General features: G+C 46.8%; 1 protein-coding gene across 2 annotated transcripts in view; it reads right to left on the bottom strand.

Moving 5' to 3' along the window:
• Positions 1–15,579, bottom strand: part of loxl1 (lysyl oxidase-like 1) — a 42,994-nt gene extending 27,415 nt beyond the window's left edge. For both annotated transcript variants that reach the window (XM_088333505.1, XM_088333506.1), the window contains exon 1: positions 14,361–15,579. In XM_088333505.1, coding sequence (XP_088189631.1) covers positions 14,361–15,378 — 1,018 coding nt within the window. In that variant the 5' untranslated portion in view covers positions 15,379–15,579. The remainder of the gene's footprint in view (positions 1–14,360) is intronic.
• Between the last annotated feature and the right edge of the window lie 1,315 nt (positions 15,580–16,894).

The following is a 16,894-nucleotide window of genomic DNA, read 5'->3' as shown; positions in this document are numbered from 1 at the left end:
TAATTAAAGTGACAGATCATCTACGCATATGAGTTCCGACTTCCTGCTTTCTGGTCCGCTTCGTGACAAAAACGTCTAAAACCCTAAAATATTATCTAAAATTTGCTTTTCACGTTCATAAATGTTTCACATCCATGACATTCACTCTTGAAAAAAGGTATTCAAATTCCGACACTTTCCATCGGAAAATTGTTTCGTAATCCTCCCCAATTGCAAGTCAGCCGTCTTGGAGGTTCAGGTGAAGAAATCAAAGTCCACCGTGACAAGCTATCTGACACGGATCATCTTTCCGCAATCAGGGCCTATCCTATATTTATCATTAATTTTTAATTCCCATCCATTTCTGAAAGCGCTGATAGAGGACACGAGGGGGCAACTGCAAGGGGGTCAGCAGTTCGCGGACGGGTCACGAAGAAAACAGCCCTAGGCGGCTAATTATGGAACATTCCAGATGATTATTACGCTATTCTAATGAAACTCTTGGTAGGCCTTTCCAGACCAGGGGTGAGTGTCGAGTGACTCAGCCAAATGTCGCATTTTGTAAAAGTGTTTTGTAAATATCTGGCCACAGAATATGTTATGTTGCCTCGGCTAATGTGACATAATCTTTCCTGACGCTCGTTTTTAATACCGTACCTGTCAAGCTCCAGGGCTCCATGCCCTTACAAAATGATGTATTTTCCCTTAAAAAATACAAAATAATCTTACACCATATTTTTTTTTCAAATGTGTTTATTTATGTAGTTTAACATGTTATATTGCACATGTTTTTAGTTATATCATATATATTATTATTTAACATTCGGTTGTGAGATACTGAGTTGCTCGACATGAATGAGGTTCTCATCTCATCTCATCAGCTACACCGCTTATCCTCAGTAGGGTCGCGGGGGTGCTGGAGCCCATCCCAGCAATCATCGGGCAGTGGGCAGGGGACACCCTGAACCGGTTGCCAGCCAATCGCAGGGCACACGGGGACAGACAACTCACTCGCTCATTCACACCTAGGGACAATTTGGACCGGCCAATTCACCTGAAATGCATGTTTTTGGAATGTGGGAGGAAACCGGAGTGCCCGGAGGAAACCCACGCAAGCACGGGGAGAACATACAAACTCCGCACAGGAAGTTTGGAGCTGGATTTAAACCCACGCAGGAGGTTCCCAAGACATGAACTGTGCCGCACATGCGCTAACCACTGCGCCGCCGTGCTGCCATGAATGAGGTTAAATATAAAAAAACCCAAAAATTAAGTAGCTTGGAAGTTCTGTCATGATTGCCGATTCAGCGCAGTTGCGACGCCTTAATTGGCGCCAAGAGCCCGGACATCTGATTGGCTGTTGCTCTCTTTTCAAACCAAGAGGAAGCCGTCAGATCGTTATGCGAACTGTTGCCTTCAGCTCAGTAAGCCTTTTCGTCCGACTACGTTTTTGCCGTGCTTTTTTCTGCCTGATCTTTGTTGCCAAACTGTTTCCAGACCTGACTATGCCCCGTTCTGCCTGCCTGTTACCTGACCTGTTTTGCCCTGTAACTTACCTGCCTCCTGCTACCGACTTGGCTTACGAACTCGACACCGCCATTGATCTCCAGTCCCGGCCAACGACTCGCTATTCCCGCCTGTCTCCGATCAGCCTCGCCAGACACAGAAGTGCCACTTCCGCACAGCTCACTCCATTAGTCCGTCAGTGATCTGATCGTGGAAGCAAGCCTTACTCTCCCTCTTATTCATTAAAAACTGAGAAAAAGAGCGCTATTGGGTCCTGTGTCCATTTCTGGTCTGTGACAGTTATATCATACATATTGTTAATGAACATTTTGTTGTGAGATCCTGAGTTGCTCGACATGAATGAGGTTTTTAAAAAATAAAAGTTAAAAAATGAGGTAGCTTGGACGTTCACTGAAGAAGGAAAAAAATACATGCAAATATAATTAAGTAGAATTTTCTTATTCAAATTATGAATTCATTTTCTGCATTAAATTATTGCTGGTAATATACTGATCAAAGGGATAACTGTCACAGACCAGAAACGGAGACAGGACCCAGTCACGTTCGTTTACTCGTTCTTATTGATAAGAGGAAGAGGACATGCGGAAGTGGCACTTCCGTGTCGAGCGAGGAGGATCGAAGACAAGCGGGAAGTCGCTGGCCGGGACTGGAGAGCAAAGGCGGTGTCAAGTTCGGAAACGAGGTCGGCAACAGGAGGCAGGCAGATAACGGGGCAAAACAGGTCAGGTAACAGGCAGGCAGAACGGGGCAAAGTCAGGTCCAGAAACAGGTTGACAACGAAGATCAGGCAGAGAAAAGCAGGGCAGGAACAGAGTCGGACGAAAAGGCTTACTGAGCTGGTATCAACAGTTCGCATAACGATCTCACGGCTTCCTCTTGGAAGCGGGGGGTTAAGAAGAGTGCATCAGCCAGCTGTCCAGGCTGTTGGCACCAATTAAGCCGTCGCAGGTGCTCTCAATCGGCAATCCTGACAATAACCACAAACCTGTCGTTTTTATTTTCTCCTTTTATACTTCCTTTTTTTCTTAAATTCTTTATACAACAATAATGATTCGTAATATAATACATCAAAGCAAGTGAGCCGTTTGAGAGCCGGCTCTCTTTAATGAGTTGAACCGAAAAAGCCGGTCCTCTAAAAAGAGACGGACTTCCTATCACTACACAACTACCACGGAATGATGCATGATGAGAAATCCCCAGGCGGCAGACGCATGCGCACAGTAGCATCAAACCGCTCACTTTGTTTGCAACAAGAAATAAACGATACCGAGATAGAGGCTACCGCGGCGAACTCGTTTGACTTGATTGATAAACCGTTTTGTCATAGTCGGTGTATACCGGATGGTACCCATAATTGACAAATTTGCGTTTTTCCGTACAGATTTTCTTGTACGTCGTACACGTCTTAAAATGCATAATGAACGTAAGGTTGACAGGTATGAGCTTTTGAGTTTTACTCTCTGGAGGAGGTGTTGGGTGAATCTCTACTTAGAGTCAGTTTACAAGAGAGCTTATTGCTATTCAACACAAGTTTGTCATTCCGAACTTTAAGGCTGCGGCATGAACATGTCGAAAACAAACAACAGTAATCTCAGAGTCCTGATGTCAGTTTTTTGTTTTGTTTTAAAATGGGGCACTGACAAGTTTGTGAGAATGTTACAACGGCAGAGTTTGATTTGTTTGTGTATCCGAAACTTCAGAGGAGAATAGGTACTTTTCTTTTTTGCTCATATAAGGAGACAAGTCATACAGAGAGAAAACTATGGAGTGTAAAAACGAAGAAAACGCAGCTAACCGAAACTTGTACTCTTATTGTTGTGGACTTAAGAAAGTTAATGTCAGGAACAGAACAGGAAACAGGACCCACTCGCGTAACGTTACTCACAGTTTTATTGGGGAGAAGGGAAAGGAGTGCACACACGATCCGGACATCGCTGGTCGCAGGGAGTAGGTTACTCAGGCGCGGACGTGGGACTTCCGTGGCGAACGAGGGCGGTGTCGGGAACGGAAAAAAGACGAAAACCACAGGAGAGGACAGTAGACAGATTGTAGCGGGAGAAAAACAGGAGCAATAACACAGGACTGGTGAAAAAGGGCATGCCGTGTAAAAACGGAAATTCGCAGACGGACCGACAAAATGGGACTGTCAGGACAGAGTTTAAATACTGAAAGGGAGCCAATCAGTCAAAAAGCTTCAGCTGGCGCCCACGGCCGGGACCAATTGGGCGCCATGGCAACCGTGACACACTGCTGGGACAAATGGGGCGCCGTGGCAACTGTAACAGTTTTTAAAATTTTGTATGGCTTACTTTTAACCACATTATCAATATTGATGCACATGATGAGACGAGTTGCTGTAATCAATTGGAATGAAAAATATTTCAAAATCGTATCGCATACATGCCAATCTGTTAACTTTACAAAGCAGTAGATGTCAGGGAAGACCAGAACAGAGCAGGAGACCCCAGAGCGTTCGTACAATTCTTTATTTGGGGAAGCGTAAGGGTTAGCGGGAAACACGGTGACCGTCGAACGTCAGCAGCAACGTCGTGGCGTAGCGTGGGACGGAAGCAGGTCGAGTTTACCAGGAATGAAGAGAAGATCGTTGCGTCGGACGGAAGCAGGTAGGCAGGCAGACAAACAGAATCAGGTAAACAAGGCACAGGTAATCGGGAGAGTCTTACGGGGTACAGAAGGAATCCTCCGACACAGAGTTCTCAGCGTAACGCGTTTAAATAGGGAGCATTGACCAATCAGGAAGCACATTCCAGCGCACCCCATGATTACCCCAGGTGGCTCCACTTGGGTAATCATGACAGAACCCCCCCCCTCAAGGAACGGCTCCAGAAGTTCCCCAGGAAAAAAATTAATAAATAAAAATAAACCCACAGCACGTCACAGAGTAACACAGGAAAATCAGGAGAGTCAACTCAGGACAGGAAGAATCAGACAGGACAGGCAGATTCAGAAGAGTCGGACTCAGGGGGGGATCAGATTCAGAAGAGTCGGACTCAGGGGGGGATCAGATTCAGAAGAGTCGGACTCAGGGGGGGATCAGATTCAGAAGAGTCGGACTCCGGGGAGCGGAAAGGGAACAGACAAGACAGGAGAGGAAAGACGGGACAAAATCAGTACAGGCAGACTCAGGGCAGGCATGGGAGTCGAGCAGGCAGGCATGGGAGTCGAGCAGGCAGGCATGAGAGTCGAGCAGGCAGGCATGAGAGTCGAGCAGGCAGGCATGAGAGTCGAGCAGGCAGGCATGAGAGTCGAGCAGGCAGGCATGGGAGTCGAACAGGCAGGCATGGGAGTCGAACAGGCAGGCTTGGGAGTCGAACAGGCAGGCTTGGGAGTCGAACAGGCAGGCTTGGGAGTCGAACAGGCAGGCTTGGGAGTCGAACAGGCAGGCATGGGAGTCGAACAGGCAGGCATGGGAGTCGAACAGGCAGGCATGGGAGTCGAACAGGCAGGCATGGGAGTCATTGCGCAGTCATTCGGCCGGAGGTGCCTTGGCCAATTTCGCCACGTCGGAAAGGACTTGCCGAACTGCACATTCTGAACAGGAATTGCGCTGCTGATTCAGGCTTTCATGGTGGTCAGGGGGCAAATGTACGAACGCGGGGTCCATTCTTGGTCGGAGGATTCTGTCAGGGAAGACCAGAACAGAGCAGGAGACCCCAGAGCGTTCGTACAATTCTTTATTTGGGGAAGCGTAAGGGTTAGCGGGAAACACGGTGACCGTCGAACGTCAGCAGCAACGTCGTGGCGTAGCGTGGGACGGAAGCAGGTCGAGTTTACCAGGAATGAAGAGAAGATCGTTGCGTCGGACGGAAGCAGGTAGGCAGGCAGACAAACAGAATCAGGTAAACAAGGCACAGGTAATCGGGAGAGTCTTACGGGGTACAGAAGGAATCCTCCGACACAGAGTTCTCAGCGTAACGCGTTTAAATAGGGAGCATTGACCAATCAGGAAGCACATTCCAGCGCACCCCATGATTACCCCAGGTGGCTCCACTTGGGTAATCATGACAGAACCCCCCCCCTCAAGGAACGGCTCCAGAAGTTCCCCAGGAAAAAAATTAATAAATAAAAATAAACCCACAGCACGTCACAGAGTAACACAGGAAAATCAGGAGAGTCAACTCAGGACAGGAAGAATCAGACAGGACAGGCAGATTCAGAAGAGTCGGACTCAGGGGGGGATCAGATTCAGAAGAGTCGGACTCAGGGGGGGATCAGATTCAGAAGAGTCGGACTCAGGGGGGGATCAGATTCAGAAGAGTCGGACTCCGGGGAGCGGAAAGGGAACAGACAAGACAGGAGAGGAAAGACGGGACAAAATCAGTACAGGCAGACTCAGGGCAGGCATGGGAGTCGAGCAGGCAGGCATGGGAGTCGAGCAGGCAGGCATGAGAGTCGAGCAGGCAGGCATGAGAGTCGAGCAGGCAGGCATGAGAGTCGAGCAGGCAGGCATGAGAGTCGAGCAGGCAGGCATGGGAGTCGAACAGGCAGGCATGGGAGTCGAACAGGCAGGCTTGGGAGTCGAACAGGCAGGCTTGGGAGTCGAACAGGCAGGCTTGGGAGTCGAACAGGCAGGCTTGGGAGTCGAACAGGCAGGCATGGGAGTCGAACAGGCAGGCATGGGAGTCGAACAGGCAGGCATGGGAGTCGAACAGGCAGGCATGGGAGTCATTGCGCAGTCATTCGGCCGGAGGTGCCTTGGCCAATTTCGCCACGTCGGAAAGGACTTGCCGAACTGCACATTCTGAACAGGAATTGCGCTGCTGATTCAGGCTTTCATGGTGGTCAGGGGGCAAATGTACGAACGCGGGGTCCATTCTTGGTCGGAGGATTCTGTCAGGGAAGACCAGAACAGAGCAGGAGACCCCAGAGCGTTCGTACAATTCTTTATTTGGGGAAGCGTAAGGGTTAGCGGGAAACACGGTGACCGTCGAACGTCAGCAGCAACGTCGTGGCGTAGCGTGGGACGGAAGCAGGTCGAGTTTACCAGGAATGAAGAGAAGATCGTTGCGTCGGACGGAAGCAGGTAGGCAGGCAGACAAACAGAATCAGGTAAACAAGGCACAGGTAATCGGGAGAGTCTTACGGGGTACAGAAGGAATCCTCCGACACAGAGTTCTCAGCGTAACGCGTTTAAATAGGGAGCATTGACCAATCAGGAAGCACATTCCAGCGCACCCCATGATTACCCCAGGTGGCTCCACTTGGGTAATCATGACAGTAGATCTATTTTTCATGCCCAAAACACAATCCATTTCCAGAATGTTATGTTAACTGAGGTTCGCAGACGGACTGACCAAAGGCGACAGACAGGAGTGGGTTTAAATAGGGAGAGGGAGCCAATCAGAGTCCGAGGCAGTTGGCGCCAAAGGGGCGGGTTCAAGTGATTCACATCGGTAATCATGACAATGTCCTTGTTTGAAAACTGAAAGTGCAAAACTTTGACTGAAACGGGAATCTTTCCCGATCATTTCCCGAAAAAATTGTAATCTTTCTTGAAAATAAAGCAGCCTTAAACTAAAGTACTAGTATTTAGTCACTATTTTGTTTTGTCTTTTTAAATTTGAAAGATCGGGAGATTTGGGGAGGGAAGGCATTTTTAGGGGGGAAAGCGGTAGTATAACGCATGACGTGGTAGTGTTGGTGAGTATAGTATTGTTCAAGGTCAATGTCACATTAGAGCTATATGCTAGCATGCTAAATGTTCATGTAACCGTCATTGTTTACGTACAGGAAAGATCCATTATATCAAAGGCGCCACCGTGAGCGGCAGCCTTTCCAGCAGCTCCGTGTTATTTCTCGCTTTTTGTGATTGATTGTTTTAATTGTCTGCTTCTATCTTTGGTGTTTTTCGTCCCGTTTGACAACTACTTTTTGGATTACTTTCTATCCTCGGGTTATGGGTTTTAACGCACAAAAATGTGTTTATTCGAGGAATCAACTCCTTGCCCTGAAGAATTCTCATGCCGGCGTGATGAAGGGGCCCTAAAGTGAAGGCTAAGCGGCTAGCAGCGATATAAGCCTTCGGTACAGTTCGTAATCATGGTTAATGTGAATTCTCTACCAAATAAGACCGACGAACTGGCTGTGCTGGTGAAAAACATCAAAGCGTGGGAGTGCAGTTTGCTGTGTTTTACGGAAACGTGGCTCACGTCTAGCATCCCGGACGCTAACGTGGAGCTACCCGGCTTCAGCGCTGTTAGGGCAGACATAGACACTAAAGCCTATGGGAAGCGGAGAGGAGGTGGAATAACTATCTACGTGAACATGAGGTGGTGTAACCCTGGGCACAAAGATTTCCATCTGCTGCAGGGAAGTCGAACTTTTGGCCTAGCGTGTGAGGTCATCCACTCCGCTGTTACTAAACTAAAACACAGTACCCCAAAGCCATCCTGTTAATACACAACAAAAGGATACTGCTGGAAGTGTAGATTTCCCCATGGGGATGAATAAAGTATCCATCTATCCATCTATCTATCTATCTATCTATCTATCTATCTATCTATCTATCTATCTATCTATCTATCTATCTATCTATCTATCTATCTATCTATCTATCTATCTATCTATCTATCTATCTATCTATCTATCTATCTATCTATCTATCTAGCTATCTATCTATCTATCTATCTATCTAGCTATCTAGCTATCTATCTACCTGGTCCGTCATTGTCAGACTACTTCTCATCTCATCTCATTAGCTGCACTGCTTATCCTCAGTAGGGTCGCGGGGGTGCTGGAGCCCATCCCAGCAATCATCGGGCAGTGGGCAGGTGACACCCTGAACTTGTTGCCAACCAATCGCAGGGCACACAGGGACAGACAACTCGCTCGCTCATTCACACCTAGGGACAATTTGGACCCGCCAATCCACCTGAAATGCATGTTTTTGGAATGTGGGAGGAAACCGGAGTGCCCGGAGGAAACCCACGCAACCACGGGGAGAACATACAAACTCCGCACAGTAAGTCCGGTAGCTGGATTTGAACCCACACAGGAAGTTCCCGGACCTTAGAACTGTGCCGCACACGTGCTAACCACTGCCCCGCCGTGCTGCCCTGCCAGACTACTTGTTCATGTTAATTCTTTAGGCTCATCCTTTGCTTCATTGCTTGCTTGATGTCTTCTTTGTTGGTGCTGCAAAGTCATACTCGACTTTACAGAATCGGGGCGGCAGTAGCTCAGGAGGTAGAGGGCTCATCTTGGGATCAAAAGATCGCAGTTCGAATCCCGGCTCCTCCGTGTTACATGTCAAAGTGTCCTTGGGTAAGACACTGAACCCCTAATACCCCCAATAAGCAGGTTAGCGCCTTACATGGTTGCACGGCCGCTTTTGGGAAATGTGAAGCACATTGTAAAGCGCTTTGGGAAGTCATTGACTTGAAAAGCGCTATATAAATGCAGATCATTTCATTTCATTTCAATCCATCTGTGCAATTTCTTTTATGATACTGTTTTAAAGCAGTCACTATCGCACTTGAAAATTGTTTGTGGTGTGTTTCTGGGAACCGCGTAAGAAGTTTTGACATGTTGTGTTTGCTGAGTGTTTAGCATGCAGGTGAGTTTAAAAAAAACGCTCCGGCTCACTGGCTTCTTACGCAAACATCCTTTTTTTTGCGCTCACTCGCCGTTTGAGGCCGATACAGAGGGACAGGACACACTTCCAGGGGCAGCCCATGGAAACATGGTACGATCCAAGTGAGACCATTGCGGTCTAGATTTTTTTTTTCAATCTCTCAAACTCTCTGCCACCCATGAAAAGACTTTGTTCTCTGCCCCCGCTAATCTTTCGAAATGAGAAATTGGGTTTCTTTTATAGCGATGAAGTGTTTGGGGGGGACCAAAAGCTGATCGGCTCTCAACAGCGTGTGACAATGCCACATATTAGCCGCTAAGTGGGCCACGCTTTGGAGACCTTGCCAGGCACATTATACATCGAAGACGTTGTAAAAAGGAATGCTCGGGCCAGGCTTTAAAATACTTTTAAGCTAAAGACGACGAGCTGCCGAGAAACGACACATCAGAGTACTTTGCATTTTTTAAGGTCAAATTAAAAACGAACAAGTGACTCATCGTTCAGCACGCCGAGTCTCCTTATAAACCACGGGAAGGAAAATGAGTTTTACAATTCTTGTAGGTCACATTGGACTGTTTCGTCCAAGTCTGGCAGCTGGGAATGACGTCATCTTGTTCTCTTAATTTGTACTCGACCACAAGAAATGATGAGCTAGCCTGTTAGCATGTCACCTCACAGAAAAAAAGTCTATGGCGTCAAAGCTCTATGTCGTTTGCTTGTAGTCAAGTCAAGTCAATGTCACATTTATTTATGACGCCCTTAATCACAAGAATGTCTCAAAGGACAGCACAGGATTACAATGACACAATTATCTGATCTTAAACCAACATGCAGGCAAGGAACAACTCAAAACATCAGCGTGAGGAAAAAGAGAAACCTTGAGAAGGGACCTCACAATGGTAATCCCCCTTTCAGGATGACCAGGGTGAATTAGATCTAGCATTACAGTACACAGATAGTAAACACTCGGTAACATGTTGAAAATTTGTCCAGAAACTGCATGACAGCAACAATGCCCCCAGCCTGTAAACTAGCCACATTAAAAGGAGTATCTTAAGTCCGAGCCTGACCTAAAATGTAGTCGGGGTGAAAGTTATTAATCATTGCGTTCCGGTTTTGGCCACGCTTCTCTCTTGCTGACTTTTTTTTTTAATTATCTGTAACTGCGGTGTACCCGTCCCACATACAGGATGAACTGGATAATGAGGCTTTTATTTCAGTTACGTTAGCAGCGCGCTGGAGACTGCAATGAGCGACACCACATACACACACCATGTGGTCAGCACCTCCGCTGGATTTCGACATCCATGAAGGAAATTAGCCTTTCATTACAGTGCAACGTACAGCAACTATCATAATAGCGACAGAAACAAAACGAAATTAAATCCAAACACCTCAACAACATCGATTATGTTACTGTGTATGTTGCAAGATTTGTCAGTTGTGGTTTTAATGTTGTCAATTAACTTTTCGCGGAGCACCAAAAAGTCGTGGCTTATCGTTAGCAGCGCGTTGGAGACTGCTAACAATATCCCCTGTTCCGGTCATAAAATCAGAGGCTGAACTAAACCCTACCCCATACCAGCAGATGGCGCTGTTGGACTCGTCATTGCAGGACACTTATACACAAACTGTACAAACCTATTTCAGCAGGAATTTCAACAAAAAAGAACAAAAGTTATTATTACATATATGTAACAGATGCAATACCCCGTAATCTACCCGTCTTCTCTTTGTTTTAAGGAGGTGATAACTGTTGAAGTTTATGGGCAGACGCAGATTTATAAAATTTTAAATGTTTATACAGTCTTGTTTAATGATTTTATTTCAAAAGACAGGCTTCAAGTGTCACACGGTAAATAATCTGCGCAATGGATTACGTTCTCCTCCCGAGCAGTGCAGCAGAACCATCGGACCCAGATAAGCGGGCTTGCGCAAGGGGGTAAAGTGGCCAAAATTACCCCGAGTCCTCTCAAAATATGAAAATTCAGGTTTGCAGAGACTCAGTCTCTCAAATCAAGTTAGTTCGTCAAGCTCGGGCTAGGTCTGGCTTTAATACCAACAAGTCTCGGTCCGGCTGTATTTTTTAGGCCTGATCTTACTTCTAAACCACAGGTACGATGGCAGACTGTAGGTTGTGCCTCTCTCCTATTATAACCTGTAAACTTGGATTTTCTTCAGTGATGGTGGTAAAATGTCCACTTGTCAAGATTACCAATTGAGAGCACCAGCGACTGCTTAATTGGCGCCAACAGCCTGGACAGCTGATTGGCTGATGTACTCTTTTTAAACCCCGTTATGCGAACTGTTGCCACCAGCTGAGTAAGCCTTTACGTCCGACTCTGTTCCTGCCCTGCTTTTCTCTGCCTGATCTTCTTTGCCAACCTGTTTCCAGACCTGACCTTGCCCCGTTCTGCCTGCCTGTTACCTGATCTGTTTTGCCCCGTTACCTGCCTGCCTCCTGTTGCCGACCTCGTTTCCGAACTTGACACCGCCTTTGCTCTCCAGTCCCAGCCATCGACTTGTAATTCCCGCCTGTTTTCGATCCCCCTCGCTAGACACGGAAGAGCCACTTCCGCAACGCCCGATCCTCTTGTCCGTCAGCCATCGGATCGTGGAAGCAAGCCCTGCTCTCCCGCTTTATTAAAAAAAACTGAGAAAACGAGCGCTATTGGGTCCTGTGTCCGTTTCTGGTCTGTGACACCACTGCAACGCTGTGACCTGGCACACCCCAACCTATTACATTTGCTTTAGGCTGCAGCGGGCTTTAGACATCATAAAACTAATAAAGTCTGTTGCACTCTATCATTAGTAGTCTTCTACTGTACTATCATGCTATAACTAATGAGGCAAATAACTTAGAATGCTTTGCAGCGGACTTAATGAATTAATCAGTGCCAATTATTGTCTCATTATTCTTTGTCATGATGGCCAGTGGCTTTGTTTATGAATATTTTATTTGAGGAAGAGTAAAGCCGGGTGCAATGAAGTGGAGACCAAGTGTCAAGTTTAAATACATAGCCCTGTTTGATGTCCCTCTGATAACTGTGTTGTAGTAATACGTTATTGTCTACTTGGCCCAAAGCCTACCCTAAACGCAAATGATAATTTTGTCTTTTAGTAAAGAAATATAAATCAAAAGCCTTCAGCTAGTACAAAATGCTACAGCAAGGCTTTTAACCAAGACAAGAAAGTTTGATAACATGACCCCGGTGATCCTGGTCCCTTGTGCCGCTCCCGGCGGGAACAAATTCGGACCCGCTGTTGAGCAGGCTGAACGTGCGACCGTTGTCCTCCCACTGGATCACCTGACGCCACGGGGCGGTCGAGCCGTCCTGTCTGGGGCTCTGACTCCGGCTCTGACTCTGGGTCTGCCCGAATCCCACGACGATAAACAGTAAACAAATGACAGGCAGCATTGTGACTTCCGACTCAAAACACCTGTAGCCTATGATGTGGTTTTAAGGTTCTGGTGGTAGTATACAATCATGCATGGACTTGCTCCCTCATATCTTTCAGATTTAAGTTCCCCCTATGTTATGGTCTGGAGCCTTCGCTATAAAAATGCTGGTCTACTAGTGATCCCAAGAGCCAAGAAGAAATCCGCAGGTTGGAGAGCGTTCTCCATTCGGGCCCTGGTGCTGTGGAATGCTCTTACCCCTGAGATTCGATCTGCAACCTCAGTGGAAATGTTTAAATCTAAGCTTAAAACACACTTCTATTATATAGCATATGAATAACCTATATTTTATGTTGACAATATCAGGGGATGGTGTCATAATAGTCTGTAGTTTTCAATAGTCTTTGATCCGTGCAGCCCTTTGAGACTCTTTGTGATTAAGGGCTATACAAATACACATGACTTGACTTGACTTGAAGTAACATGAGCCCATGTCTCATAAAGACACTGAAATTTGCTGTCTCCATTGGTTTCTATGTAAGAGATTGGCACAAGCAAAAGCAAATTGCTAAAGACATCTAGGAACTCTTTCGAATTGCAAAAAAAAAGCCCAAGGTCTCTTTGAATAGGTTCAAACAAACCAAGCGGACACTTGTTCCTGCCATGTTGGCTTCGGTTGACTCTTTTGAAATGTTTGCTTTGTCTTCTCATGCGTTTTCTTTCAATGTCTCAATTGTTAGGTTTTTATTACCATCTGTTCTCATCAGCTTGGTCTCTTGTGTAAACCTATTGGCTCTTTCAGCCATTCGTGTCTTGTCAATGTGTGTGTCCATTTGATTTCTGCTTTTTTTTCTTTTGTTTCCGAGTCATATCCTGTTTTATGGTTAAGTTAGTCCCAGTTTACCTTTTACCAAGGAACTGACAGTCCCATCATTCAAAGACCTCCCCTTGTTCTCTATGAAGCACGTGCAATACCTCTGTTGCTCCCATAACCTCACCAACTGTGCCGGAGTAACGACTGACGGCTGGCTAAGACATATGTTAGCATGATGTCACTTTCCGCCCTGAGTCTGTTGGGTGCTGAAGGAATGAATCTTTTGCAGGGATGAGGGTAGACCCAAAGACTTAAAACTGCTTTTTCTATGATTAGCAGTAACAGCAGTCGTCATTAGAAACATTGGAAGCTCACATCATTTGCCATAGGTAAACAATTCATCTTCGCTACTTCACGACTGCTAGTTGTTCTTTGTGCCATTTTAAGCATTTGCAAGGACTTTCTATGTCACCTTTCTTTCTGGGGAGAAGCGGTTCGTTGTATAAACCCCGGTCCACTCCTTTCAAGTCTTGTTTACCCTCTCTTGTCCCCAAGCCCACGAAGGAGCCCCACCTCTCACCAGACGCAATGAGGTCACCATCGCCATCCCCAGATTCAACGTGAAGAACAGAGAAACTCACTCAAATGCAAACAGTAAATCTTGTGTGCTGCTCTTTCATTGAAAAAAAACAAAAAAACGAAATACAAAAATAGGTCCGCCTGATTCGCCCCAGAACAAATGAGTCTGTCTCTTACAATGTTTCCTAAAGACATCAGATAAACATGCTCAAATGTGATTATTTATTTAGGAGGACAGGCGCTATACGTCTGTATCATACAAATTCCGATAACGAATTGCCACAAGAGAGGCAAAATCCCTATAGTTGCAGAGAGTGAGGTATTAGTCTGTCAGACTTAGAAATATTTAAAGAACTTAAGAGTCTTCTTCAAACCTCTAACCTTCACTGGAGAGCAAACTTCCAAAACCTAATGTCATTTTTGCAAACACCTCCCACATGCACCACAAATAAAGGAGTTTGTTTTACCTCTTTGTTCCTGTTGGTATATACCCCCGACGTTAGTTTGCTCAATGGCAGAGTTTGGGGAGATTCTGCCAGGTGCGACAGGCTGTAAAAAGGGAGGTTGTGGTCTTGCAAATGGTGGGAACTGTTCATATTGGGGACTCCGTACTGGTGCTTGGCCCCCTGGTCCTTCCTGGTCCACTCTGCTTTCAGGAACGGAGGCAGCAGGGTCCTCATTGTAGAGGCTGTGGGAATATCTGCGGTCCAGGCTGTCTGAAAACGGTGGCTGGGCAGCTTGTGGAGCGGCTGCGGGGTTGGACCCATAGCTATAGGACTGGTAGAAACTGTAGCCATCATCTGTGAATTCAGGTTGGGAGCCAGGAAGGACCGGGCCTACGGCGTACACCCCTCCAGTGTACCCCTGCGCTCCTGTGTACGATCCACCGGCATAACTCCCTCCGGGTACGGGTTGAAAGGGTGGCTCATAGCTCCTGTATGGTCCCTCGTAACTGGGCTCAAAGGGCACGGGTTGATATACAGGCTGTTGAGGAACAGGATATTGAGGATAGGATGGTATGTTATAAGGGGATGAAGGGTATGAAGACGACGACCCTGTAGATTGCCTGACTCGGGTACCAGAGGATCGTTGGAAAGGTACCCCACCCGTGGAGCCTGAAGTTTGCCTCCAGTTATCGGGCACTTGCCCAAATCCGAATGGATGCCTAGCCTGACCACGGGTCGTCTCAGAAGATCCCCGTGAAGGAGCTTGTCTGCGGACATTGCTACCTTGAGGTCGGCGGGGCGACCGACGGCGGGTGTCGGCAACCACTATTCGGTGATCCTGGTCCCTTGTGCCGCTCCCGGCGGGAACAAATTCGGACCCGCTGTTGAGCAGGCTGAACGTGCGACCGTTGTCCTCCCACTGGATCACCTGACGCCACGGGGCGGTCGAGCCGTCCTGTCTGGGGCTCTGACTCCGGCTCTGACTCTGGGTCTGCCCGAATCCCACGACGATAAACAGTAAACAAATGACAGGCAGCATTGTGACTTCCGACTCAAAACACCTGTAACACTGTCAAAAAAACATGAGTATCCTGGCTCCGGGGTTTTCTCTGTCGGTGACCTCGAGGTGTTGCAAGGCTTCTCCTCAGGCACATCTGTGGGTCTTCTCCTGACGAACGATCGGAAGGTGAAAAACACTGCCGTTTTACTTTACAGGCGCTCCTGCCTGCCTGCTCTACCAGTTTCTATTTGCCTGATTGCCTACTATGAGCTATGAAGAAAATCTCAAATGTTTTTTTTTCTCTTCTCTTTTTTTAAGGAGAGGTCCCACATGGCCCTAGTGCTAGTGATGTTTCCTGGCCTGGAGCGGGCCAGCCCTCTGCGAGGCCTCCAGAATCAACATTACCATCTGCAAAGGCATGTACTGTAAAATACACCTCACTTCTCACAACTTGTTGGAGTCCTAACACTGCAACGCTTTGGCACTTGTATAGCCGACATATGCAAGCGACAGGGGTTTATATGCCCGCTATTACACTATTGCTTATCCTTTTAAACTTCTACCGCTTTAATGACGAGCAGATGTGAGGGTTTAATTGGTAACAGTGAGCGGGTATACTTACACAATGAACACATGCTTGAAACACGTTGCTCAGGGAAAGGAAACAAGCAATGAGTTTCTCTGAGTCATACACGTGCAGAACGTTCTTCAAAATGCATGATTTACAGGTTTGAACGAGCTTTATCGGTGCTCGTGAAGGATCAGATAGACACAACTATTTGCCTCTTTTCATCTTGTTTTATTGAGAAAGAAAGGTCTTTGTGATTACATTTCTTTAAAATTCACTTCTAACAACCAATCTTTGTGAATCTTTCATTCCTTATATACTATACACACTTCTTTTGAACTAGGCTCTTTGGTGTTCATTGTAGGGGTTCACATACCTGAAATACCTTTTGTCATTTTTGGAACCCATCCATCCATTATCTGTACCGCTTATCCTCAGTAGGGTCGCGGAGCCCATTACAGCTATCTTCAGGCAGTGGGCAGGAGACACCCTGAATGGTCGCCATCCAGTCGCAGGGTACACAGAGACAGACAACCATCCACTCACATTCACACCTAGGGACCATTTGGACTGGCCAATTAACCTCAAATGCATGTTTTTGGAATGTGGGAGGAAACCGAAGTGCCCGCAGGAAACCCACGCATACCGACCACGTTTACTCTCTCTGTCATGTCCTGCATGGTCGCCATGACACCCAGGTGGTCCCGCCCCTTGACACCGGCTGACACAGATTGACTTAATTGCGTGTGGGGCTCTTAAGGGCTAGTTTTGGGACTGCCCGTTGCCATACCATTGTTTTGTTTGACTCAAGGAAAAACCTGTTCATGCCCGTTTTTTCTGAGTTACTGCCTTTCTTTCTTGAAGACCTGTTCGTGCCCGTTTGTTCTGAGTGATTGCCTGTAAGCCTGTTTTTGTTTTGTCTTTGGTCCCTGCGTGTTGGACAACTTTTATTTTCTGAATAAAAGTAACAGATCGTAACGCAAATGA

Source organism: Urocampus carinirostris, chromosome 4, assembly GCF_059441175.1.
Source record: "Urocampus carinirostris isolate Australia breed hairy pipefish chromosome 4, RoL_Ucar_1.0, whole genome shotgun sequence".
Lineage (NCBI taxonomy): Eukaryota > Metazoa > Chordata > Actinopteri > Syngnathiformes > Syngnathidae > Urocampus > Urocampus carinirostris.
This window is presented reverse-complemented; position numbering and strand designations above follow the sequence as displayed.